General features: G+C 52.4%; 1 protein-coding gene across 1 annotated transcript; it reads left to right on the top strand.

Moving 5' to 3' along the window:
- Positions 1 to 3388: 3388 nt before the first annotated feature.
- LOC140905518 (interferon-induced protein with tetratricopeptide repeats 5) lies at positions 3389 to 21101 on the top strand. Its single transcript, XM_078851759.1, has 3 exons — positions 3389 to 3469; positions 5942 to 6162; positions 18826 to 21101. Exons 2-3 carry the CDS (start codon positions 6158 to 6160, stop codon positions 20222 to 20224), a joined length of 1404 nt encoding a protein of 467 aa, XP_078707885.1. The 5' UTR covers positions 3389 to 3469; positions 5942 to 6157; the 3' UTR covers positions 20225 to 21101.
- The last annotated feature ends 6250 nt before the right edge of the window (positions 21102 to 27351 follow it).

The following is a 27351-nucleotide window of genomic DNA, read 5'->3' as shown; positions in this document are numbered from 1 at the left end:
ACAATGAGTGTGAGCAGAGACCACTTCTCCTCTCTGCACCCGACTTGTCTCACCCCCCTGTTACATCTGGTTGGCTTCGACAGTGGGCTCCTGGGGGCCGACACTGTCATTTCCTAGGTCTGTGCAGCACTGAGCACCGTGTGGTCCCGGCCTGGGGAGGGCCTCTAGGCGCTGCCTCCGTAATGTAATGAATGGCAGCTAATAGCAGGAATGGGGGTGGGGTGGCTGGGGGGAACACGGCTCTCTCCTAGCTGGTAGGCACCTCCGTGACTCAACCCTGCAGGGAGCCCGCGCAGGGACCAAGGCATGAGACGGGGAAGATGCAGCCCCCGCCCTACACTCCCTGCAGAGTTGCCCGGACCCACAATCAGCCCCAGCACAGCAGAGGCGGCAGGGGAAGGGCATTCTCAGGGAGAGGGTGGGTGACGTCTCTCCTGCTGCTCCTCCCCGTCCTGGGTGCCTGCCAGCTCTTCTTGCAATGGATCAGGAAACTGAAACTCAGAGAAATGAAACCTAAAGGGAGCGTGAGGAATCAGAAAGAGCTGGGCCAGAAATGCAGCAGGCTATGGTGAGGCCCCACCCCCTGCCAGCCTGCCTCATCCTGGGGCGAATGCATTCGGCTGGCAAGGCCTCGGGCTGCTCTGAGAGCCTCGGATGACCGGGGCTGGGGAGCACACGGGACATGATGGGATTTGTGCCTTTAAGGAGCCTTTTGTGCATCTCCAGCAAGACGCTCTCAGCTGGGAGCTGGTCAGGGCCCGTTAACCCTCGCAAGCCCAGGCCTCAGGCACCGACACCCCCCAACAAAAAGCAACAACAGCTTTGCACCCCCTTCAAATAAAATGCTCTAGGTGTGGCTGTAGGACGTTGGCTGTTCCCCCCTCACTCCTCAATGGTGGGAGAGTCTCCCCAAAACAACTGAGGGCAAAGTACGTAGGCATAAGTTTCCCTGAGTTTGCTGAAATTGGCTTTTTTAAGCCTATTGTCTTTATTCTGCTGCCCTCCCTCCTTCCTTCCCTTAGGATCATGACAGAGATGTTACACACCCCGTGCTGTTACTGAGGTTCTTTGAGATGTGTGTCCCGATGGGCACTCCACTTCTCGTCCGCTTACACTTCACACTCCACTTCTCGTCCGCTTACACTTCACACTCCACTTCTCGTCCGCTTACACTTCACACACCTTTGATTGCAGATTTTTGGTGGTAGTACCCATTCAACCCGCTCACGCACCCTACATCTCCTCATGCCCCACACCAGGCTACATAGCCCTACATGGGCAACCTACCCCCAGCTGCTTCTCCACCACAAAGCCCTGCAGGGCACTCTGAAACGGCTGGGAAGGAAGGCAAATAGTGGAGCAGCTGAGGACACAAATCTCGAAGAAATCCAGCTACTGCACAGAGGAGAGTTAGTTCTCCTCCCTATTCGAGTAGTGTCCCTACGTGTGCCCCACTTCAGGTGACTCCTGAGCAGAACTCCCAGCTGGGGAAGGAGGCTTCGGCGCAAAGTCCAAGACTGAGGACAAAACTGCATTTCCAAGGGCAGCATCTGCTCGAGAAGCCGGCGCCACCACACAAGGCTTGGAAAAGGTGCATACGGAAGCCAAGATGCAGCCGTGCGAATCTCCACAACAGGAACTTCTCTGAGTAACACAACAGAGGGAGAAAGGGATCTTGTGGAGAGGGCTAGCACCCTGGAGGGAGGTTGTATGTTGGCACATTCAGAGCATGATATAATACAACCAGAACCACCCCCGGAGAGTCTCTGAGAGTCTCTTTAGATGTACAGCAATAGGCACAAATAATCTAGATAACTTTCTGGGGACTTAGTGCTGTCTAGATACAAGGCTAGTGCCCTGCCAACATCCCAGGTGTGTAAAACAGCATCTTCCTCTTTGGACTGCATGTGGTTCAGGAAACATACTGGGGGATGGATAACTTGGTTGATATGAAACTCAGATGAAACCTTGAGTAAAATTGAGGATACGGACATAGCGAAACCTTATCCTTGAAGAACATTGTAAATGGAACGTCTGCCATTAGAGTCCCTATTTCCCCTACCCTTTGCCCAGAGGTACTAGCCACCAGGAAGGCCATCTTCACAGATAGGTTAACAAGGGAACAGGTAGCCATTGGCTCAAGATAGGTTTCATTGGGCGTCTAGGAATTAAATCCAGATACCAAACTGGGGTGGTTTCTCTAACTTGAAAGAAAAGGTTTCCCAAACCCTTGAGGAACCTCACAGGAGTGGGATGAGCAAACACCAAGAATCCCTCAGTCAGGGAATAGAATGCTGTTATAGCCACCAGGAACTCACAGATAATCCCGTCGTTTTCTATTGCCGTAGGCAGTCCAGAACAGCTGAAAGAGAAGAATGAGAAAGAGGCCAGCTCCAGAGGATTTCCTAGGGAAAGGACCAAACAAAAAAACTCTCACAGGGAATGAGGAGCTAACTCGGCTTTGGAATTTATGTCCGGACAACATGGGAGCCTGTAAATCTGAGACTAGGGAATATATGCCGACACTGGAGGAGTTCTTTGAAGAGGCTATTGAGTAGGCAGATCCTGAAGACATGGCTGAAAATGAGTATAAGGCTGTGAACAACTGTAATTATGGATGGAGAGCATTAAGATTACTAGCACGCAGAAGTCCCCACTTCTTCCAGCCAACCAATGAACAATTTAAGAGTTTACCAGAATACTTAGAAAACATGGTAATCAAATTAGCCAAGGAGTTGCCTCCTCCTTCTGAAGAAATAAAAACAGGAGAGGATGAAGATGAGGAAGATAATGATGCTTTATTAAAGGAAAACAATGAAAGTCCAGATGTACAACGAGACAAACCCATGACAGGGGAACAAATTGAATCGTTTGCTAACAAGGTTGGAGAACAGTGGAAGACTCTGGCCCCCTACTTGGGAATGAAGGACTCTGATATAAGACAGATTGAGTCAGATAGTGAGGATGTGAAGATGAGAGCGAAGCAGCTGCTGGTTGCCTGGCAGGATCAAGAGGGGATACATGCAACACCTGAGAATCCGATTACCGCAATGAACAAAGCTGAATTAAGTGACCTTGCAGAAAGTCGAACTAATGACACTGAAAACAGTAGTTAATTTATTTCAGATTGCAACTTTTTTATTAAAACAATTTGTGATTATTGTTGCTCGGTAACAGATCTTGCATTTTGACAGGCCAGCTTTAAGTTTAGGAAACAAATAAAACCTTTCTATAATATTTAGTTTTCCAGAGTTCCCGAGAAGGATTAGTAACAGTGCTCCAGAAACAGTGATCCAGAAATAGCAACCCAGGCATCATCCTTAAATTATCAAAATGTAAAAGGGGAGAGCCAAGGTTCAGTGAAGTTTTCTGAGACACACACCGTAATAGTTTAACGGCTTGCTGGTTTTCGACCAAGTGGAAAATGTCACTGATCACACCAAAGGCTAAATCTCTTCCACTTTTCAAGGTAGGTATAACTCGTGGTCTCTCCACAACCAGAGCGTTGGGTGCAGGATGAGTAAACAAAAATTCAGAGTCCTTAGCTGGGACGTAGTGTTTTTTATTGGCTCTTTTGCATGTGGGTGCTATTGATGCTGGCGTCTGCCAGATGGTTTTGGCAGGGCCCAGCAGGGCCTCATTGATAGGTAACAGAACTTGGGCAGGGGGTGGGTGTTGGAATGAATTAAAAATAGTAGAACGTATTAATACAGGAGACCACCAGACACTAATTTAACCATATGCCCCTTTATTTAGTCCAAAGGCCAATGGTATTTTATACAATTGCTCTAAATACGCTTGACAGCCTGAAACTAAGCTGTCACGACACCCAATACAGTAACTAAGTATTCATAAGCATGTGATCAGTATACTTACAAATAGGCCAGACCTGGGGATGACTTTCTCATTCTGGCATGACCCAGGGGGATCAGCGAGAGTCTCACAAAGAACCCTCCAATTCATAACTCTTTTTATACCCACTAATAAACAATGTAATTGTCATTGCCAATGATTGACTTTGGCTTCAAACCAATTTGAGACAATTCACCCTTATTTCCAGTCTTAATCCAGATACATTTTGTAGCCTCCTTTTCTCCCAAGGCACCCCTCTTGCTTGCTGATCAGCAGATTTTCCATTCCGCCTGGGCTCACAGTGCCCGAATTGTTAAGATAACACTGGTATGTGCGGTGGGAAAGTTTGTGTTGCCTCTTCTTAAGACAGTTTCTTTTTGTCTTATTTAAAACCCTTTACAGCCACCTCCTATCAATCAGAAGCCTTATTTTTAGAAACAGCCCCTTATCTCAGGGGCTCTCAACCTTTCCAGATGACTGTCCCCCTTTCAGGAGTCCTATTTGTCTTGAGTACCCCCAAGTTTCACCTCATTTAAAAACGATTTGCTTACAAAATCAGCCATAAAAATACGAAAGTGTCTCAACGCACTATTCCTGACAAATGGCTGACTTTCTCATTTTTACCATAGAATTATCAAATAAATCAACTGGAATGTAAATATTTTACTTACCTTTCGGTGCATAATATATAGAGCCGTATAAACAAGTCATTGTGTGTATGAAATTTTAGTTTGTACTGACTTCGCTAGTGCTTTTTATGTAGCCTGCTATAAAATCTCCTTCCTTAGAAGTTTTTAAGGTCAGGCTTGACAAAGCCCTGGCTGGGATGATTTAATTGGGGATGGGTCCTGCTTTTGAGCAGGGGGTTGGACTAGATGACCTCCTGAGGTCCCTTCCAACCCTGATATTCTATGATTCTGTGAAAACTAGGCCAATGTCTAGATGAGTTGATGTAACCCCTGGAAGACCTCTGAGTACCCCCAGGGTACGTGTACCCCTGCTTGAGAACATTGTCTTATCTCGTGAGTTATTATTTGAACCAGACATTCTCCCTACATTCCTACTTGCCTTATAACTCATTATTTTCATGGTCTTTCTACTTGCTAGTCAAGGCCTTTCTTTACAACACACACATTTCCTTAACCAAACTTAAGGTAACTTTAATTCTTTAATTTTATATTTATCCTACCATGTCCGCACAGCACAGTGAACGAGGCGGGGACCCTGCAGCAATAGACACGATCGTGTAATTGAAGCGTGCACCACGATGCATCGTGCAGAGAGTAGAGATGAGGCTGCACAGGGAACCTGACTATTATTTCCTCACTTTAGAGGGTTTAATTTGTATGTGGGGGAGGCATTTTCAAAAGTGCTGAAGTGACTGAGGAGCACGGATCACGCTGGCAGCCAATGGGGCCTGGGTGTCTAAACCGGGGGGGGGGCCCCTTTGGAAAGTCGCACCCTGCGCGGATAAAGCTGGGGGAGGGTTCGGGGAGAGGAGGAGACCTGGGGGAGCAGGTACAAAGCTCTAACGTTTGGCTAATTGCCCTGCCTCCGTCATCGCCCTCTGCTCCTCGCTGCTCCGTGCCCCAGGCAGGGGGCGGGGGTCGCACAGTCACCATGCGTAGGCCGGGCTGCCCACTGCCCTTTGCAGGGCCCTTGAAGTGAGTGAGGGAGAGCTCCTCTGTGCTATGGGCCCATCCTCCGCACACAACCACAGCCCCTGTGTTCAGGGCAGCGCAGGCGGTGTTCCCACCCGGGCGATAGGAACACCCCACGGTGGTGGGGAAGGGCTGGCCGGGGGCCGGGACACGGCCAACCTGTTCGCTGCATGGGGCTGTGGAGCTGGTTGGGGGCGTAGCAGGGAGCGCGCCACAGTGAGGTAATGGTGAGTGACCCCGTCTGTGTGCTGGGAAGCCCAGGCCAGGATTGTACGTGCATACACACACCCACACACATACCCATAACTAGTCCCATGTGACCCAGGGAGCTGCAGATGGCGACTCAGGCTGAGTGGACATTGAAGATGACAAGTGGAAGTGAAAGTTAAGTTTCTGTTTCCTTTTCTCCTGCTTACTCCCCCTTTCAGTGGAAATGCAGCTCGCCAGTCAAACCAGTGAGATCCCCAGCTAGGAACCCGCCCTGCATATAAAGGGCAGCATCGTCCGGGCGGCCACAGTCCATCCTGCCCGGGCAGAACTCGGGTCTCTCCCAGAACCGGGCACTTCCACAACTTGGGAAGAAACTCGGGACAGTGAAAGGAGCCGTCACCTCCCCTGGCTGGGCTGGGACTCAGCGGATCGCAATGAGGTAGGAGCATTGGGGTTGCTGGGCAGGGAGGGCGGGGGAGACATTTCCAGCAAGGACTAAATACAGACAGCTTTCGAACCTTCTCTCTGCTAATTTCTGGGACTGTAAATCTCCGGCTTTTATTTCTCCGAGCCTGGGGGTGGGGATCAATGTCATATAATTCTGCAGCCGTGTTGAATCTCCAGGCTGGTGACTCACTGGATAAAGTGCAATCTCGGCCATTTAACAAGAGTTAGCTATTCACATCCTTCTCCTGCAAGCTCACCTTGCTGGAACTGTCTGGAGAGCACCCGCTTCTCGCCAGCTGTCAGTTCTGTTACAAATTACACCTGAGAGGACACGCACACAACTGCTGTGAATTACACCTGGTAGGACACGCACACTAATGCTACGAATTACACCTGGTAGGACACGCACACCAATGCTGCGAATTATACCTGATGGGTCACGCACAGTTCGAATCTAGGCTGAGGCACATAAACAAAGTCCACAACTGCAGAGTTCCCAAAAGACACTAAGTTTATTACGCTCGAGCGTGGTGCCCCCCGCTAGCCAGGAGGGGACCCTGAGTACAGATTATACAAAGGTTATATACTTTTTAGCAAAGCATGTTGCCTTCGTGCATCGGAAACCTTAGCCAATAAACAAACCCTTGTCTTATCTACCACCTATCCCTGCTTGGTGCATTCCTCCTGCTAAACCAGTATGTTAATTACACAACATGGTCCTAAAGCCATGCATCAGTAACCTTTATTATCAGGATGGGAGGCCTCACATCAAAGGCCAAGAGACAAGGAATTAGAGACTGACAAAAAACAGATACTGGGAGTCAAGGCAGGCTGGAGACAAGGAGGAGGATTTTCACAGGGATTCAGTATCTAAGTGTAACCCTTCTGCCCGTCAGAGTTGGCAGCAACAAGGGCCGGGTTCAATATCTAGGGGATCCATTCCAATAACACAATGCAAACCGGCTCGAGCCCCCACCCAGTGACCTGGGACAAATATATACCACCCCCGCTGGGCGCCTCCAAGAGGCAATACTCCCCCTCTCGCAAGCACATAGTCTGAGTGTAACAAAAGTCTTTTAATAACAGAGAGAAACAATGTGGCATTATGTTGGGGAAACACCACCAACCGGATTCATAACACAACCCATGAGCAAAAACAACCCCACCCCAGGCAAATTGGGGCATGCCCTTTTCCCTTTGGTTCTTGAGTCCAGCAACCCCAAAAGTCCAATGCCCCAAAAGTCTCTGTCCCTGGTCAGGGCAGCCCCAGAGTTCGAAAGTTTATCGGCGGAGCTTTACCTCCCAACCTGGGTGGAAATGGGACGGGGGTAAGAGGCACCTTACGTGATCTGAAGCTGACCGCCCCATAGCTCCATAGCGGCACTCCGCTCCGCTCCGCCAGCCGCCCCACAAAACTCCTTCGCGCAGCTGCACTCCGCTCCACCAGCCGCCCCACGAACTCCTTCGCTCAGCTGCGCTCCGCTCCGCCAGCCGCCCCACGAACTCCTTCGCTCAGCTGCGCTCCGCTCCGCCAGCCGCCCCACGAACTCCTTCGCTCAGCTCCACGGCCCACAAGCAACTCCTGCCATCCACACACTGCTCCGTGTCGAACTGCTTCGCCAGCCGTCCCACAAACTGCTCCACAATATATCTTCAGGCTCCCCCACTACTTAACACAACACTCAGTGATTTCAGCGCTTAGGTGAATTCAGCTTATAATAGGGGAGCCCCAGTGCTGGTGCACTGTCAGCCCAAAGTGAGCTCAGCAGCCTATAACTAGACTTCTAATGAAATCAAAATTAGCTCTGATATTCCACAGTGGAGAGAGGAGGAAGTGCAATTAGCATGTAAGGCCCTCACCAAGGGGCCCATGCCACCAAGTATTAATACTTGTCCCCAGCCTCTCTCCCTTCACACAGTTTTGGAACCCATGACCCTTGCCTAGCGAGTGCTACTTAGATGATGGTGAATCCCTCCATCGTAACAAAAGGCCACGTACAGTTCCAAGCACAGTTCCCATAATCAGGGTAATAACAATTTATTCTTCCTGCCCCAATAACAGAGACACTGGGGATCCCACAGCAGCCAAAGTGACCATTTGGGCAGCTATGGTCTCATTCTAGGCGTGGTGGGTGTGCCTATGCAAATGAGATCGGCCCCTGAAGTTCTTTTCCACAACTTGCCACACCTCACCACCAGATGTCAGGGTGGAGCTCATCCTGACACTGCTTACATCCTCCCCCCAGCCGAGACTTTGTCGTCCCGACAAATCACACTCCCTTTATACCAACTCATTGGTTTCCTCCAAAGGGCCTCAGGAAGCCCACTTTAGCTTCCACAAGCCTGTGTGCTAAATGTATTGGCTCCTCACTAGTCACCCCAGGTGCATCATAAGTTAACCGTTTCACTGGTCTTATCACCCTGTCTCGTCTATTGAGAATCTCTGTTGCCGAAGTAAGGGGAACATCCTCTTGAGTGACGGATGGAGAGGCTTCCCTGGAGGGTCCCTCGGCTACTGGTGTAGGCCCCTGCACTCCTAGTTCTAACGCTGGAGGGTCCAAGGTGCCCAGGACATCCTCTACCTGTCTGTCCCCATTGTCCAATAACCTGTGTGTGTCGTCACAGGGGGGTCTCATCAGCAGCACCGGGGTATCAGAAAGGGGCCTAAATAGTTCCGCCATTGGGTTTAGGGCGGAAGAGGGAAAACTCTTGTTTGGTTCAGCTGATCGAGACTGAAATCTTGTCTCCATCCCAGGATACACCAGGGTTGTGTCTTCCTCCTCAGACTCACTCTCAGATGTGCAGAATAGGGGTAAGTTAGCTGCAGGGGGCCCACTGTCTGTGTTGGATGGCGGCTTTGGTCTAGCACCTCTGTTCTGCCCGGCGGCCCTGCCGTGGCCCATCTCACAAGGGGTGCTTACCAATTCCCCCACAGGGAGCAAAAGGTTTCTATGCACCGTCTTTATTTGCCCTGGACCGTCTTCAGGTTTGATCTTGTAGACCGGCAGATCTCCCAGCTTTTCCATCACCAGGTAAGGTATTGCCTTCCATCTGTCAGCTATCTTGTGTTTGCCAGCAATACCCAAATTTCGCAGCAGGACTCTGTCCCCCGGCTGGAGCTCCTGCGAACGCACTCTAGCATCATATCGATGTTTGTTGCGGTCTGCGTTCTTCCGAGCCGCAGCGGTAGCTAAGCGATAAGCATCCCGCAGCTTTTCTCTTAGTCGGGATACATATTGCTGATGAGTTTCATAGCTATCTCCATCCTCTGATACACCAAAGCACAAGTCTATGGGTAATCTTGGTTCTCGCCCAAACATCAAGAGATATGGGGTGACTCCCGTAGCATCGTTCTTTGTGGCATTGTAGGCATGCACCAGAAATGCGACATGCTGGCTCCAGGTTGCCTTCTGCTCTGGTCGCAAAGTTCCCAACATATCTAATAGGGTTCGATTGAACCTCTCTGGCTGAGGATCACCTTGGGGGTGATAAGGCGTTGTCCTAGACTTTTTAATTCCTGCTATCTTCAGCACCTCCTTCAGAAGGTGACTCTCAAAATCCCGCCCCTGATCAGAGTGTATCCGAGCCGGGAATCCATAGACTGAGAAATATTTGTCCCACAATACTCGAGCAACGGTGGTGGCCCTCTGATCACGTGTGGGATATGCTTGTGCATACCGTGTAAAATGGTCAGTCACTACTAGAATGTTTCCAACATTCCTCTTGTCTACCTCTACAGACAAGAAATCAATGCATACCAACTCCAAAGGTTTGTTGCTGGTGATGTTCTTGAGATATGCAGCCCTCGTGGGCAGAGTTTTCCTTTGAACACATCGAGCGCAAGTCTCACATTTCCTGCGAACATCTTCAGCCATTCGGGGCCAATAGAACCTACTACGAATAAGTTCCAGGGTCCTCTCCATCCCTAAATGCCCAAAGTCATCATGCAGGGCCCTCATGGCCAGGGCTCTGTACTTTTTTGGCAGTACTAGTTGTGCTCGTTGTTTTTGTAAAGGGTCAGTGGTCATTCGGTGTAGCACTCCCTGAATCAGTTTTAGTTTGGTCCATTCTCTCAATAGTAGTTTACCCTCCGGGTTAGGTGGGACAACCGCAGTTGGGCTTCGCCCCTCCCTTTTGGCAAGTAGTGTATCACGAATGTCAATATCTTGCCGCTGGGCTTCTTGCCAGTCAGCCGCATTGAGCATGGGCAAAGGAGATTGGTCTAATGCAATATAGTTCACCGAAGCAGAAGGCATGCATTCAGGGGGCAGGCCCAAAGCTTCTGCAACACATCCCTGAAAGTCTTCACGGGCCTCTGGCTCTCGGCGACTCACACTGCAAATAGCTCTCACTCCATCTGTGGGTATCACAGCAACTTCTGGAGCCTGCGGACGCCTGGACAATGCATCTGCATCTACATTGCTTCTCCCTGATCGGTACTGAATGCTGAACTCATAGCTAGCCAAGGCGGCCACCCATCTCTGCCCTGTAGCATCCAGCTTAGCACTTGTTAACACATAAGTCAGTGGATTGTTGTCTGTCCACACCTGGAACTGAGCACCATACAAGTAGTCTCGAAATTTCTCAGTGATGGCCCATTTCAAGGCCAAAAACTCCAGCTTGTGGGTGGGATAGCGAGTTTCACTATCAGACAATCCTCGGCTGGCAAAGGCTACAGGTTTACATTTGCCTTCCACTTCCTGGTACAGGACTGCTCCCAGACCCTCCAAACTGGCATCAGTATGCAGGATAAATGGTTTGCTTGGGTCAGCAAAAACTAGGACTGGAGCATGAGTTAGGCAAGTAATGATTTCTTGAAAAGCCCTTTCACATCTCTCATCCCACCGTGGCCCAAATGGTGCAAAGGGGCCATTGTGTCTCTGCACAGGAGGCTTTGGGGACCTCCCCTTATTCTTGGACTTAGATTTGTTCTTGCTGGACTGATGTCCCCTGGTAAGATCATTCAGAGGCTTTACAATCGTAGCATAGTTTTTCACAAATCTGCGGTAGTAGCCACTAAATCCAAGGAAGGTCTTGAGTTCTCTGTAGTTACTTGGACGTGGCCATGTAGTGAGTGCTTCTATTTTATCAGGATCAGTACTCACACCTTCTTGGGACACAATGTGACCCACATACTTCACTGAGGTTCTGCAGAACTGGCATTTGTCAATTGAAAGCTTCAGACCATAATCCTCCAACCTATCAAGCACTTTAAGAAGTCTTTCTTCATGCTCCTCTAAGGTTCTTCCAAACACAATCAGGTCATCCAAATAAACTAACACTTGCAGTAAATTCATGTCTCCCACAACTTTCTCCATGAGACGTTGAAAGGTGGCAGGTGCTCCAGAAATCCCTTGGGGCATGCGTTCGAACTGATAAAACCCTAATGGGCAGATGAAGGCTGTCTTCTCCTTATCTTCTTCTCCCAGAGGGATCTGGTAGTATCCACTTCGAAGATCCAACACAGAGAACCACTGGCTTCCCAGCAAACAGTCTAAGGCGTCTTGCACTCGAGGCATAGTGTACTGGTCGACCACTGTACGGCTGTTTAGGGTGCGGTAGTCAATACACATCCGGATTTTCCCATTCTTTTTGCGGACTACCACAATGGGTGAGGCGTATGGGCTGCGGGACTCTGTAATGATGCCATTCGCAGCCAGCTCCTGAAGATGATGTCGCACATCTTCCATCTCAGAGAGAGCAATCTTCCTAGATCTCTCCCTGAAAGGTCGAGAGTCATGTAGTCTGATATTGTGCTCTACTCCTTTTGCACATCCCACATCCCACTCATGCAGTGAGAACACCTTGGATCTTTCACAAAGTTTCTTCCTCAGGCGATCTTTCCAGTCCTCGGACACTGGTGAATCTCCAAAGTCAAACTTTGCTGGGTCTATTGCCGGAACTGGAGTTTCATACTGGGGTTTTACAATCGACTCAGGCTCAAAGAGGTCTGCTATCTTTTGTCCTTGCTTCACAAAAATATCACGACTCGTTTCATTAGCAATCAGTATAGTCACCCTTTCCTGGGCTTCAGCAGGTAGGGTTATGACTCCACTGGGGACCAGCACTCCTTCAGGGAGCTCTCCTCCCATCGGCTGCTCTATCATTGCTAACGTCCCTTTACTGCCTTTCAGACAGGTACTCATGACAAGCACTTCTTGCTCCGTCCTTGCAGGCACTACTAAGGGGGTTGTGCCCGCGTACTTCAGTGCCCCAAGCGGTAGCTCAGATGTGTCCCTTTTAGCGCTCTCAATTTTCCTATAGGCTTCAGCACAAAGCGTATGGATCATCAGGGTATTCAGGTACTGGTCCCCAGCCCGCCTTCTGCAGTAATCCGCGAGTACCTTGAAGAGACTGGAGTTGGTCCCTATTAGCACAGACACATCAGAAGTCCCTTTAGGGTCAGGGCATATTAAGGCAGCTGTGTCTACCTCTTCTCTCACCCCAGCAACCTCCTCTGGGAATTCCAGGTGCACTATGACATACCCTTGATAGGGGTATTCATCCATGCTGAGGCCACATAGGCCAAGGCCAGTCAGTGGCTGTATAGGCAGGTGCCTAAGCATCTGTTGGTAGAATGACTGAAATATAATAGTCACTTGAGATCCAGTGTCAAGCACTGCTTTACACTCCACCCCTTCGATCCTCACCATGACCTCTGCTCGAGGCCCTATCAGTCCTGCAGGGATCCCAGCTGGACAGTCTTTTCTGGGGGAATCTTCAAATCCTGCAGATCTGGGGGGTCCCCGTCCCCAGACCCTCTGGCAGCTACCGGATCTCTCCCAACTGATCCTCAGCTTTCCATACACTAAGGAGGGGTTTTCTTCATTACGGCACTTGGCAGCACTGTGTCCATCCTGACCACATCGGTAGCAGAAGAATTGACCTTTCCCCCTTCGCCTGGGGGGGATGGTGGCTCTAAGTGCGGGCTTCTCAATCGCCACAGTTTGAGGCTTCTTATTCCTAGAAGTCTTAACTCGGTCAACGGTACTTTGCAGCTCAGCTATCCGTTCCGTCAGGACCTGCATTTGTTGGGCAAGTTCCTCTCTGGTGCTCACCATCAGTACACTGGCCATTTGCAGTGGTGTTGTGCTGGCTGGCTCCGATGTTTGGGCTTCCCAAAACTCACTGGCAGCCTGCCTTTCTTCCTCCTCTCGGACCTCTTTTATCAGCTGGGAGTAACTTGGGGGATGTTCCCGTCGTTCTCTTAGCCGGAGATGAAGTAGAATTGGGTTCTGATACTGAGTTCCTCTTACAATTTGAGCCAGTCTGGTCTGATCCATCTGCTCAGCAGTCACTGCTCCCCTCATGACAGCTCTCTGAAGCAGTCTCTCCAGTCTCTGTATGTAGGCTGAAGCCTTCTCGCCCTTTTGTTGTCGGGAATTAAGGAACTTACAGTAGCTGTCTTCAGGGCCCTCTACGCTCCCAAAGTTGTGTTCAAGGGCCTCTAGGCAGTCCTTCACACTGACCCCAGGGTCAATGAGCTTCAGGGTGCGAATCACATCTAATGCTGGGCCGCCAAGGCTCTCTATAAGGCATCTTCGCTTTTCTGCATCTGGTACGGCCCACTCTTGCAGCATTTCAGTGGTATGCTCTAACCAGGGTTCAAACTCCTCCTCCCCAGCAAATAATCTTAACTTACGACAAGAGTCTGACTCAGCATGGGGCAGCGCAACCTTTTCCAATATTTGCCCCAGAGCTTTTGTCCAATCATCAGCCGAGGCTGCAGCCTCCGAGCTAGAAGCTGCTGAGCCAGGGCCCAACAAACCTGACATATTAGCCATTATACAAACAGTAATTTCCTCAAAATATAAGCACAAAAAAAAAATATATAAATTGTTTCCCAATGTAGTGGATCACTCAACAGGTGCTTGCGAGGGGTACTGACCCAGGCATCCCGGACGAGCCCCCAAAAATGTAACCCTTCTGCCCGTCAGAGTTGGCAGCAACAAGGGCCGGGTTCAATATCTAGGGGATCCATTCCAATAACACAATGCAAACCGGCTCGAGCCCCCACCCAGTGACCTGGGACAAATATATACCACCCCCACTGGGCGCCTCCAAGAGGCAATACTTCCCCTCTCGCAAGCACAGAGTCTGAGTGTAGCAAAAGTCTTTTAATAACAGAGAGAAACAATGTGGCATTATGTTGGGGAAACACCACCAACCGGATTCATAACACAACCCATGAGCAAAAACAACCCCACCCCAGGCAAATTGGGGCATGCCCTTTTCCCTTTGGTTCTTGAGTCCAGCAACCCCAAAAGTCCAATGCCCCAAAAGTCTCTGTCCCTGGTCAGGGCAGCCCCAGAGTTCGAAAGTTTATCGGCGGAGCTTTACCTCCCAACCTGGGTGGAAATGGGACGGGGGTAAGAGGCACCTTACGTGATCTGAAGCTAACCGCCCCATAGCTCCATAGCGGCGCTCCGCTCCGCCAGCCGCCCCACAAAACTCCTTCGCGCAGCTGCACTCCGCTCCACCAGCCGCCCCACGAACTCCTTCGCTCAGCTGCGCTCCGCTCCGCCAGCCGCCCCACAAACTCCTTCGCTCAGCTCCACGGCCCACAAGCAACTCCTGCCATCCACACACTGCTCCGTGTCGAACTGCTTCGCCAGCCGTCCCGCAAACTGCTCCACAATATATCTTCAGGCTCCCCCACTACTTAACACAACACTCAGTGATTTCAGCGCTTAGGTGAATTCAGCTTATAATAGGGGAGCCCCAGTGCTGGTGCACTGTCAGCCCAAAGTGAGCTCAGCAGCCTATAACTAGACTTCTAATGAAATCAAAATTAGCTCTGATATTCCACAGTGGAGAGAGGAGGAAGTGCAATTAGCATGTAAGGCCCTCACCAAGGGGCCCATGCCACCAAGTATTAATACTTGTCCCCAGCCTCTCTCCCTTCACACAGTTTTGGAACCCATGACCCTTGCCTAGCGAGTGCTACTTAGATGATGGTGAATCCCTCCATCGTAACAAAAGGCCACGTACAGTTCCAAGCACAGTTCCCATAATCAGGGTAATAACAATTTATTCTTCCTGCCCCAATAACAGAGACACTGGGGATCCCACAGCAGCCAAAGTGACCATTTGGGCAGCTATGGTCTCATTCTAGGCGTGGTGGGTGTGCCTATGCAAATGAGATCGGCCCCTGAAGTTCTTTTCCACAACTTGCCACACCTCACCACCAGATGTCAGGGTGGAGCTCATCCTGACACTGCTTACATAAGGATCACTCCTCCTGGTGTATGATGTGCTTGCTTTTAGACAATGGTGGACCCCAAACCAGAATGGAGTCACATGTGCTAACTTTTCCTTAACAGTTCCGTCTTCCCTACCTCCCTCAGCATCATCTGACGTGGATTTCTCAGTGGTGGCAATGACACTGAGCGTTTCCACAGCACCTTCTGTCGGCCCGACGCTTTCAAACACTCATTCAGCAGGTACAAAACTGCACATTGGGAGACCCGTCGTCCCTTCCCCCAGTCAGCTGGGGCTTGGGAGAGCTCCTGGGCCAGAGGGAGAACAAGGACAGCACTGGTATAGAACGACTAGTTTAGGTCACTTTTAGAGCATAATGTGTATGAGGTTTGATGGGTCCTGTTTCCCCCCAGTGTATGTGCAGGGGGGTTCATGGTGTAAAGGAGCCTGGCTGGTGAAAAATAGCAATTTGCAGAATATTGATAGCAGCTCCAGTGACCACTGCTGCAGCTGCCAAGAGCCAGCTGATGGGAGAAGTACATAAGAACGGCCAGACTGGATCAGACTGAAGGTCCATCCAGCCCAGTCTCCTGTCCGCCGACAGTGGCCAGTGCCAGGTGCCCCAGAGGGAATGAGCAGACCAGGGAATCCCCAAGTGATCCAGCTCCTGTCGCCCATTCCCAGCGTCTGGCAAACAGAGGCCAGGGCAACGTTTCTCAACTACGGGCACTGTGGCTGCATGCATCCACCAGGGGCTTTTTGTGTGGCTACGACAGCCTCCGGGGGCGCAAAGCATCGGCCCCTCCCTCTCCCTCCTTGTCACACCTGGATGTGCTGCCCTGCTCCACCTCTGGAGAGACGTAGGGCACAACGCTGCAGGAGCGAGGCGAGTTCTTGACCCACCTTGGGGAAAGGGGTTTGGGCTGCAGGCTCCAGCAGTGGGACTTCAGGAACCTGGCTGTGTGGCCCCAGGCTCCGACCGCAGGGCAGCGGGCCCTGATACCCCCCGCCCCCCAGCTCTAGCCACACAGCCCTGGCCTCCAGCTGTGGGGTTTCAGCATCCAGCCTCTGGTTCCAGCTGGGTGGCAACGGGCTCTGGCTCCTGGCTCCAGTCCCGGGGTCCAAGAGCGCAGTGGCAGTCGCTGGCCACAGGCACCAACCCCCAGCCCCAGCCTTACGGCAGTGGGCTCCAACCGCCGAGCTTTGGGCACCAACCCCTGGCTCTGGCCATGGGGCAGCAGGTGCTGTCCCCTGGGTCTGACGGCAGAGCTTCAGACTGCCTCTGGCCCCCGTTCCGGCCGTGCGGGGGCGGGCGCTGGCCCCGGGCTCCAGCCACGTGGCCCCAGGCACCGACCCACAACTCTGTTCCTGGGCTCCTGCCACGTAGCGGCGGGAGCTGGCCCCAGGTGCCGACCCCTGGCCACACAGCAGCGAGCACTGGCTCCAGCCACTCAATGGCAGACGCTGACTCTGGCTTCAGCCCTGGCACGCGGCGGCAGGCAATAGCCCTGGGTGCTGACCCACAGCTCTGGGTGCATGGCAGCCGGCTCCGATCCCTGGCTCCGGCCATGCAGGTCCTGTCCCCAGCTCCAGGTTCAGACACTGAGCCTTGGCTGCATGGCAACAGACACCTGGCCCTGGCTCTGGCCACGCAACAGTGGGGCTCATCACTGACCCTCATTGCTCCGGCCCCTGTTGCCTCCCCCAGCCCTGTATCCATTCCCACCCCTTGCCCCTGGACCCTGCTGCCTTTCTGGCCTCACATCCACTCTCACCCCCATTGCCCCGGACCCTTGCTGCCTCCCACAGCCCCGGCATCCATCCTGCCCTCTCCCCCGCCCCCCCCAGTACCCTGCAGCCTCCCCCGGCCCTGCACCCATCCCACCATCGCCTCTGGCTCCTGCTGCCTCCCCCTTTGCCCCCTCACATCCAGGGTTTAATGGGTCCTGGGGCTTGCTGAGAAAAGTGATATTACCAAACGTGCAAGTATCACTTTTCACAGCAGACTTACTAGCTATCTGTGAAAAGGGATACCTGTGTGTTTCTTAATAGCACTTATCACTTTCCATAGCCTCCCAGGGAGCTACGATATAAACAAATATACAGGATATCACTTTGCACAGCAAGCCCCAGGACCCATTAAAAGCCCTGCATGGTGGGGTGAGGGGATGGGAGGAGACAGTGTTATTTTTGTTATTGACTCTGCAAAAAAAAACAACCCCCCTACAAATATAAATCACACTGATTTGGATGTAAATCTGTGAGGCACATTTAATTGCTTTTCCCTAAAGTTAATTACGTCTTTTAGGAAAAATGTGTCAGTGCGGCCACCAGCAAGAGTTGGTGGCTGCGCTCTGAGGCCACCAAAAATGTCTTGTGAGAACCCTGGGCTAGGGACACCCTCCCTGCCCATCCTGGCTCATAGCCATTGAGGGACCTGTCCTCCATGCATTTATCTAGTTCTTCTCTGAACCCTCTTATAGTCTTGGCCTTCACAACATCCTCTGGCAAGGAGTTCCACAGGTTGTCTGTGCGTTGTGTGAAGAAATATGTCCTTTTGATTCTTTTAAACCTACTGCCTATTCATTTCATTGGGTGACCCCTAGTTTTTGTGTTATGAGAAGGAGTAAATAACACTTCCTTATTTACTTTCTCCACACCAGTCATGATTTTATAGACCTCAATCACATCCCCCCCCTTAGTCATCTCTTTTCCAAGCTGAAAAGTACCAGTCTTATTAATCTCTTCTAACATGGAAGCCATTCCAGATCCTTAATCATTTTGTTTTTCTGAATCTTTTCCAATTCCAATATATCTTTTTTGAGATGGGGCGACCACATCTGCACTGCACACAGGACTCACAGCAGGGGGAGGGGTGTAACAGGCCTAGATTGCCACAATTAAATGTCCGGAGAAAGAATATTTACATTCTGCCGACCCTCAGAATCTCCCCATTACATTTCTCTCCTGCCTACTGACTAGAGTGGGCCCCGTTCCCACTGATACTAAGGTTATGGCTACAGTGCAGTCACAGGTGTGTCTAGCTCAGGTAGGCATCTCCGTGCGAGCTTTAATCTAACTAGTGGGACTAAAACGAGCAGTGAAGCCGCAGAGACACAGACCGTGATGTGGGCTAGAAACAATACTACATACCCGGGGGGCCAGACGGGCTTGCAGATCCCGTGCTGCCATGCGTCACTGCTGTTTTTAGCTGTGATATCTAGGTTACAGCTAGTGCCAGAAGGGCAGCCCATGCTACGGTCCCACCTCTCACTGCAGGGTAGGCACACCCTGCGGCCATTTCACAGCACCCTGGCCGTGCGAAGGGGCCTTTCCATTTACACTCGCTTTACGCTGCCAGCGGGCTGGGAACTAGCCTTTGTGTAAATGATTGTAGCATGTAGTGGAAATTCATTCAGCCCAGATGGAGTCTCATTTTCCCCTCTCTTTGCAGCACCCTGCGTCTGAAGGAGAAGCTGCAGGCCCTCCAGTGCCACTTCACCTGGAACTTTGAAATCAGAGACAAGGTAGATGCAGCTCACCTCCTCCAAACTCTGGCTCTCAGGATTGCCCACACTCACTACCAGAACCAGCCCACGCTCCTTGCCATGCAGGCTTATCTCTGCCACCTGCAAGGGCAATATGAAGACGCTCTGCAAAGCCTGAGAGAAGCCGAAGAGATTCTGCAAAGAGATCATCCAGATAACTTCCCCCGGCAGGTCCTGGTCATTTATGGAAACTACGCCTGGATCTATTATCACTTGGCCCACTATGATTTGGTTGAGTTTTATCTGGACAAGGTTAGAAAGATCTGCAGCTCCCTGAAGAGCCGCTCTCCACATGCAGCTCAGATCCCTGAGATACATGCACAGAAAGGCTGGTCTCTCCTGGCAGCAGGCTTCCGCAATGGCATTGAAGCCACAACGTGTTTCCAAATGGCATTAAGAGAAGACAAAGCAAATGGGGAATTTCTTGCTGGGTTGGCAATTGCGGTCTTTGCATCATGGACTCACTCACACAAGCCTGTACATCGGGAAGCAGCCAAAAAGCAGTTGGTTGCCATTCTCCATGAACAGCAGCAAAACTATGAAGCTAAGGTGTATTTAGCCAAGATCCTTAAGAAGTGTGATAGACAGCAAGCCGAAGCCCTCTTAGAAGATGTTGTTCAGAATAGCCTGGACCCTGAGGTCCTGAGAAATGCAGCCAAGTTCTTTCAACCAGAATTCCCAGAACAAGCAATTGCTATCCTACAGCGAGCAATCTCGCTGAACCCCACTTACCATCTCCTTCCCTATGACCTTGGCGTCTGCTACAAGAAACAACTGGAGAAGGCCAAGTCAGGCAGAGAAGAAATATTGGCAGCAGCTATTGAGGCCTTCAAAAAGGCTGTGCAGAAAGATCCAGCCTCTGTGTTTTCAAGGCTGGCTTTAGCTGAAATGTATGGAGAAAACACACCTCACTACCAAGAAGAGATTTATCTCAATCTCCTAAGTGAAATGCCCAGCCTCAGCAAGAGGTGTCAGCAGGCAGTCTACCTTCACTGGGGGGATTTCCTCTTCTACAAGCAAAAGTCAGTGTGGGAGGCAGCTAAGATGTACAAAGCAGGTTTTGCCATTCCAGACAACTACAATGAGAGGCCACAACTGAAAAGCAGGTTGGAAGAGGTGGCAGGAGAATTCCAGCAGAGCTCCCAGACCTCTGAGGCTGAGGCCATACGTGACTTCATTCAAGAGAATGAAAGTCCGTGGTATATGGGGAGATCCACTGGTGGTAACAACAGAGCAGGAGACTGGAGATGTGGAGAAAACAGGGGATCCTTTCCCTTCTCTGGACACAGCAAGACCTCCTTCTGAAGCAAGTCACTTTCCCCACCTGTGTAACAATGACGTTCGTGTTGCAAATGATTCTGGGTCCCCTGAATAGTTGAGACCACGGCACATCCTGCTGCTGCTTCTTATAATTATTATTAGCTACCTGTCTTGTAAAGAACGAGGCCCCTTAATTAAATTGGGCAGGCTTGGGACATATCCATGTCGGGTGCGTGTACATAATTAATAAGGGTTATGTGTAGGTTTTTATTATGTGATGGTTGTCATATGTTTATGTGTCCTGAGATTGTCCATGAACATAGGGTTTGTGAAGTTTCAGTTCCCTGCAAATGGCACAGGGCGGGACTCAAAGAAAGGAGTGCCCTAGCAATGGGAAGGGTATATAGGGAAGCCGGTGGGGTAGGGATGGGGCTCTTTCTCAGGAGACGGAGAAGGTTGCTGCCTGCTGAGCTGTGACTTTAAGTACAGCAGCAGTCAGGACCTCTCTCTCCGTAACAGCAGGGACTAGCTGTCAGCCTGTGACAGCTGCTGCTACCGGTGAGTGTGTTGTTGTCTGGGTTTGTTGTTTTGTTGGGGAGCACACTCGCAGACGCTTCGAGGAGGCTCTTACTAGCAGTCACAATGGCACAAAGGGGTTAGGGTGGGAAACTGGTGTCAGGGACGCTCACCTGAACTCCATCGTCAGCGGTCCTTGTCAGAGGAGGCGTCTGATCCAGCTCAGCTAGGAATCAATCATCCAGCCGTGTCACCTGTGGAGAAGTTAAGGTAGAAGGTTTCCAATGACCACCTCGTGTGCTTGCCTGCGTGTGAATGTTAAGTTAAGGTTCTATTGTTATTCCCCTCCCTTCCCTTCCTCCCTTTACATCCTCCCTCACTAATTAAAGGAACATTTACATTCAAACAGCAGTGTGGGTGGCGTTCTTCCTGGGCAAACTCTGACAGACGGGTGCAGAGGGGACCTGCAAGGGATTAGTAACCTCCTGTCGATCTCTGATTCAGAGACTTCAGGAAGGGTTGCTGCTCAGAAGCAGAACACTTGAGGTGTTTGGGTTACAGTATTGTGGTAGCACCTAGGAGCTCCACACGATGTGGACCAGGACCTGATTCTGTCTGGCCCCAAAGAGTCCACAGTCTGAGACAAGAGACAACAGGAGGGAACCAGCAGACAGACGGGGGAGCACAAGGAGACAATACTGGTCAGCGAAATGGACAGTGGTCTCAGCCCACCAGCTACCCAGCCATTGTCAAGTGTTTTGTAGGCAACACCACAGAGGAGAGTTTAGCTTCTGATACTGAGCAGCTGTTTCTACTCAGAGGGGACGGCGAGACCATCCTCGTCTCTAAGCAAACCTACCCTCCAGCTCTACATGGCACACAGAGCCCCTGGTATAGGAGGGAACAGCAGAAGGGAGCGGGGGCACCCAGCAACCCTGGCATGAAAGAAAGGGGAATTGCCTCTTCCTCAACCACAGTCTAAGTGCCTGATCCTGAGCCTGCTGCAATCAGTGCAGCGGGTGGGGTTGCCACTGACTAAAGCAGGAGCAGAAAGGACCCTGTGTCAGACAAACTCTGTCCATCGGACGAGGGTCCCAGCTCAAGGAGGAGCCAAGCGCTCGCTATGAAAGGGACGGCTGCAGAGGGGTTTCATGAAGGTGGGAGTGAGGGATTTACGGGAGGAAAGGGGGGTCACTCAGCATGCAGGGAGGGGCAGCAGGAGGCATCCTCCTGTCTGCTCTACTGTAGGAGCAGCGTAGGCTGACCGTTCGTCCTGTTGTGACTGGGACTGTCCTTTTATTAAGCCCCAACCTGGCCCTCTTGACTTTTTTGGCAAAAGTGGACATTTATCCCATTGTCTCAAGTTGGCAAGAGCAAACGGGACAAATGCCCACTTTTCTTAAAAAGTGGGATGCAGTGCGGAGGAACGTACGGGGGGGAGTGGAGATGCCAGCCCCGTGCGGGGGGGCGGGGGGGGGCAGACAGGGTTCCAGTGACCAGCGACAGACTCGAGCAGGAGGTCAGCAGGCTTTGAACGTCCAGTGACAGTCTGTGAGGGGCACTTTGGGCGAACGGCTGGGGCCAGCCCCATGGAGGTGGGGGCCTTGGGCCAGCCCCCCGTGCAGTGTCCCGTTTTCCCTTTGGGAAATATGGTCACCCTAAGCAGGCTGGGCTTTCCCCCCTGCAGCTCTGGAATGAACCTCCCAATCCCAGCACCACTGGGTCATGTCACCTTACCCCTGGAGCTGGGGGACTGCTCTTGTGCTGCTGGAGATGGGCGAGCTGGAGGCTCCTGGGACAGGATACCTTGATTTCTTGTTTCCCTAGAGCTGGGCTGCCCGCATCTTTATCTCAGGCCCTGCAGCCCGAGCTCTGGTGCGGGCAGCAGGGCATGCCGCGCTGGTACTTTTGTACCTAGGAATAACAGCAAAGAGACAAGGCTTCCCCCCACCTGGCCCAGGGTTTGGGGCTGGTTTTTTGTGGGAGCAACGATCCTATAGGCCTTTCTGCCCCACTTTGTGGCAGGGGGCTATTGGCTTTCTCGGGGTTCAACTTCAGAGCCCCAAACTCTCCCCACGCTGGGTAGGGTCACAGTGATCGCTTAAAGCCTTCACAGTCAGCACAGATCTGAGCCCCTGAGCCTCGGACACTCGGTGACGGGAGCCAGTCACTGAGCTCTCCCTCTGGGAATAGCCCAAAAGGGCTTTCCCTGAGCCGGACCGCAGAAGGGGCAATGCTAGGGACAGGCCATAGGAAGGCGGCCGGGAGATGGGATTTGGGCTGCCGTTCATTTCCTGATACATTTATTACACTGAACTGCAAGGCAGCACATTCTCGGCCAGGCTGTGTTTTCGCCTCCCGAGCAAACTCCTGCCGGAATTACTCTAAGCAGGACAGTGCTATTGCCAGGTTGGAAGGGAAGGTTAGATGGGGATGCAGTGGAGATGGGAGCCGGGGCAGAGAATCCTACTAAAGGCAAATCCCTGACAGTTTCTTTGAGTGTGATGATGGAAATGCCCCATATTACCCATCATGTACTGCCCCACATACCCACTAAGGGGTATAACCCATCATCTCTCTTCTGTACCACCCACCTCTCCCCTATGGTGGTATTTGCACCTTTAAGGAGCCCTTTGTGCATCTCCAGCAAGATGCTGTAAGCCGGGAGCTGGTCAGGGCCCATTAACCCTCGCAAGCCCAGGCCTCAGGCACCGACAAAAAGCAACCGCAGCTTTGCATCCTCTTTAAATAAATTGCTCTAGGTGTGGCCTTAGGGTGCTGGCTGTTCCTCCCTCACCCCTCAATGATGGGAGAGTCCCGTCCCCCACACACAGATCGAGGGCAGAGAACCAGGCAAACGATTCCCATGGAGCTGCAGATGCCAATACCAAACAACTGTGGATAAATTGGAGAGAGTCCAGCGAAGGGCAACAAAAATGATTAGGGGTCTGGAACACATGAGTTATGAGGAGAGGCTGAGGGAGCTGGGATTGTTTAGTCTGCAGAAGAGAAGAATGAGGGGGGATTTGATAGCTGCTTTCAACTACCTGAAAGGGGGTTCCAAAGAGGATGGCTCTAGACTGTTCTCAATGGTAGCAGATGACAGAACGAGGAGTAATGGTCTCAAGTTGCAGTGGGGGAGGTTTAGATTGGATATTAGGAAAAACTTTTTCCCTAGGAGGGTGGTGAAACACTGGAATGCGTTACCTAGGGAGGTGGTAGAATCTCCTTCCTTAGAGGTTTTTAAGGTCAGGCTTGACAAAGCCCTGGCTGGGATGATTTAACTGGGAATTGGTCCTGCTTCGAGCAGGGGGTTGGACTAGATGACCTTCTGGGGTCCCTTCCAACCCTGATATTCTATGATTCTATGATTCTATGAACTGGCTTGAGCCAGTCGTCTGGGAAAACTAAACCCATCCCCGGGCATCTCTAAGGGGCAATATTTCCCCATTTGCAAGGACTGAGTCTGTGTGTGACAAAAGAAAATTTGTATTAAAAAGGGAAAGGGAATCCAGCATTAATTTGGGAAAACACCACAACCACTTTCAAAAGCATGTAACCATAAGTAAACACCCACCCCACACTGTGATGGGCAGTGTCCTTTGGCTCAGTTTCCAACCTTGCGATGTGAAAGTCCAACGAATGGCTGTCCCTTTAACACACCAAGCCCCTTTCCCTCTGATCCACCCCTCTCACAGAGGGTTGATCTTGGCCAGGGAAGCCCCAGACTCCAGCGTAGCCTTCACCCAGGTTCACCTCCCACCCTGGAAGAGGTGGGAGAGATTGAGCCGTGCCGCCGCGCCGGCCCCGGCCTCTGCAATTGGCTCATGGCTGCTGGTGCCATCTCGGCCTTCACATGCCACTGCCCTCTGCTACTGCTGAGCACCGCTGTTATCTCGGCTGCCGCTTGCTACCCTACCCGCTACCACCCCCACTGCTTGCCACTCACAGCCACGCCCTGAGGTCCCCCCGCTAGCCCCAGTTCTCGGTGATTTCACTGGGCAGCAGGGAACGTCTGTGCAGCTGCCCCTTCCTCGCTGCCACACTGTCCCCACCTCTCAGCGAAGGCTTAGCCCCTAGACCCCTCCGCTGGGACTGCAGCCCTAATAATCACTGAACAGAAACAAGGACTCTCACCTGCGTGCTCTCAGGTTTCTCTTTACACGCTGGAGAGGGAAGCAGAAGGAAAAGTCAAAGAGCGTCAAGGGCACCAAAGCAACAGATTTAATAATTTTATTAAGATGATGTTGAAGTAAAAAGAAAACGGTACAGAGTTTAAGCATAGAAGTTTCTGGTTATCAGGGAATAAGGTACAGATTATCAAGGGGTGTGAAATTCGGTGTAGGAGTGGGTGGCGTAAGGGATACATAATCTGCAATCTCCGCAATTGGGGATAAAAGTTTAGCGGGTCAAAGTACAGACATTGAGCTATGGGGGTGTGTTGTCCACATCATGGCTATGTTCAGGTGTGGAGTATAATGAGTGGATAGGATGATGAGGATGGATCTACCCTCATTTGGTGGGCTTTAATGTTCCGTGAGTTTATGGTTCCAGTTCGTACGGTCCAATGGGAAAAGTCTCTCGGTCCCTTTCCCGTAGTGGATGCAGGATGTCGTACCGGCTCACGCCTCCTGGTGCTGTCGGTGGCCGGTGACGTGGTCGATGTAGATGTCCCTGGACCATCGGATGGTGTCCGAGACCATGAGGCACCGCAAGAGCCGTGCGTAGCGTCGACCGATCCCGCCGGTCCGCAGCACACGCTTGTTGCAGGGGTCCCAAGCGCCCAGGGCTCCGACGATCAGGGCATCCAGGCTACACTGTTGATCAGCTGGCGAGAGCTAACGGGACAAATGCCCACTTTTGTCAAAAAAGTTGGGTGCCGTGTGGAGGAACGTGCAGGGGGCTGCGGCGATGCCAGCCCCACACGGGGGACGGGGGAGGCCGGGCTCGCACAAGGGGCAGGCAGGGCTGGAGCGACTGCAGAGGGGCTTGGGCCAGCCCCACACAGTGTCCAATTTCCCCTTTGGGAAATACGGTCACCCTAACCCTCAGTGGAAGCCAGGAGTCAGCCATAGCTCTGTGTTCTGGTTGGGGAGGCGGGAAGGGTTGCTAAGGAATTCACCCTCTGATGGTCCTGTAGAGTGAAACTCAGGGACAGGGGTGGTGAGTTGAATTCCCTTGTGGTGCCTGGGCTCCAGCAATATTCAGGGCTGGGGGGCCCTGCTCCACCAGTGTTTGGAGCTGGGTCTCTCCCCTGGCCCTGTCTGGAGCGGCCCCTGGAGCAGCCCCCGCCTGCCCCGCCCCGGCCTCCGGCGCGCCCCGGCCTGGGTGAAAGCGGCCCGGCTCTCCCTGGCCTCTGCTGCCGGCGGCTACAGCACCGCACAAGAGGCGGGGGGCAGGCCAAGGCAGCTGCGGCTGCTCCTGCACCTCGGGAGCGGGAGGAGGCTCACACGGGCTTGGCAGCCCTCTCCTCCCCCGGCACCAGACGCCGAGGGGGCTTCCGGCGCGAGGCATCTGGGGTGGACCCCCTTGACTCACCTGAGCAGCTGCTGGGGCTTCGGTGAGCGTTTGACCCTGTGATCCCCCCACCACCACTCCTGCAAACACTGGGCAAGGGGCAGCCCCATCCCCCACCCCCAGTGAGGCTATGGCGAGGGGCAGCAGGGGAGGAAGGAAGCCACATGTGATGGCAGTCCCCCTCCGCCGCCAGCACCCTCCACCCCCTTCCAGAGCCCACACCCCCTCTCCGGCCCCCAATCTCCCGCCCAGAACCTGTACCCCCACCCTAGAGCCTGTACCCAAACTCTGTCCCAGAGCCCACACCCCCTCTCCGGCCCCCAATCTCCCGCCCAGAACCTGTACCCCCACCCTAGAGCCTGTACCCAAACTCTGTCCCAGAGCCCACACCCCCTCTCCGGCCCCCAATCTCCCGCCCAGAACCTGTACCCCCACCCTAGAGCCTGTACCCAAACTCTGTCCCAGAGCCTGCACCCCTCACCCCCCCTCCTACACCCCCAGCCCCTGCCCAGAGCCTGCACCCAGCCCTCCGCACTCCCTCCCAGAGCCTGCACCCCTCCACCCATCCTGCACCCCAGCCCGGAGCCTGAACCCAGCACCCAAACTCCATCCCAGAGCCTGCGACCCTGACTCCATCCCAAAGCCCAACCTCTCAACCATCCTACACCCCAATTCCCTGCCTCAACCCAGGGCCTGCACCCCAGACCTCCTCCCCCCACCCAGACTCCCTCACAGAGCCTTAGGCAGGTGGGGGGCGGAGTTCGGGAGGGGAGCGGGCTCTGAGCGTTCTGGGCACCACCAAAATTTCTACAAACCTGCCGCCCCAGCTCAGGGGAGGTGGGGCCAGAGCATTCTCACTGTCACTGGGGATCAGATTAGGCCTGAGTCCTGCCATTTTAATGCCCAGTACAAGACCCGCCTCCTGGAGCGAGGCCTCTCTGTAGTAGCTTCTGGGCAAGGTTCTGCCCTGGAAAACATCCACCTAGACTGATCCGACCTGCAGAGGTGGCTGTAAATGGGGTGGAGAGCGACATCCATCCTTGGGCATGTATAAGCGTGACCCTTCTTCAGGACAGAGACTATGATAATAGGCACAATGAAGTGCATGCGGAGAGACACTCAGACAGGGATCAGAGAAG

Source organism: Lepidochelys kempii, chromosome 1 (assembly GCF_965140285.1).
Source record: "Lepidochelys kempii isolate rLepKem1 chromosome 1, rLepKem1.hap1, whole genome shotgun sequence".
Lineage (NCBI taxonomy): Eukaryota > Metazoa > Chordata > Testudines > Cheloniidae > Lepidochelys > Lepidochelys kempii.
This window is presented reverse-complemented; position numbering and strand designations above follow the sequence as displayed.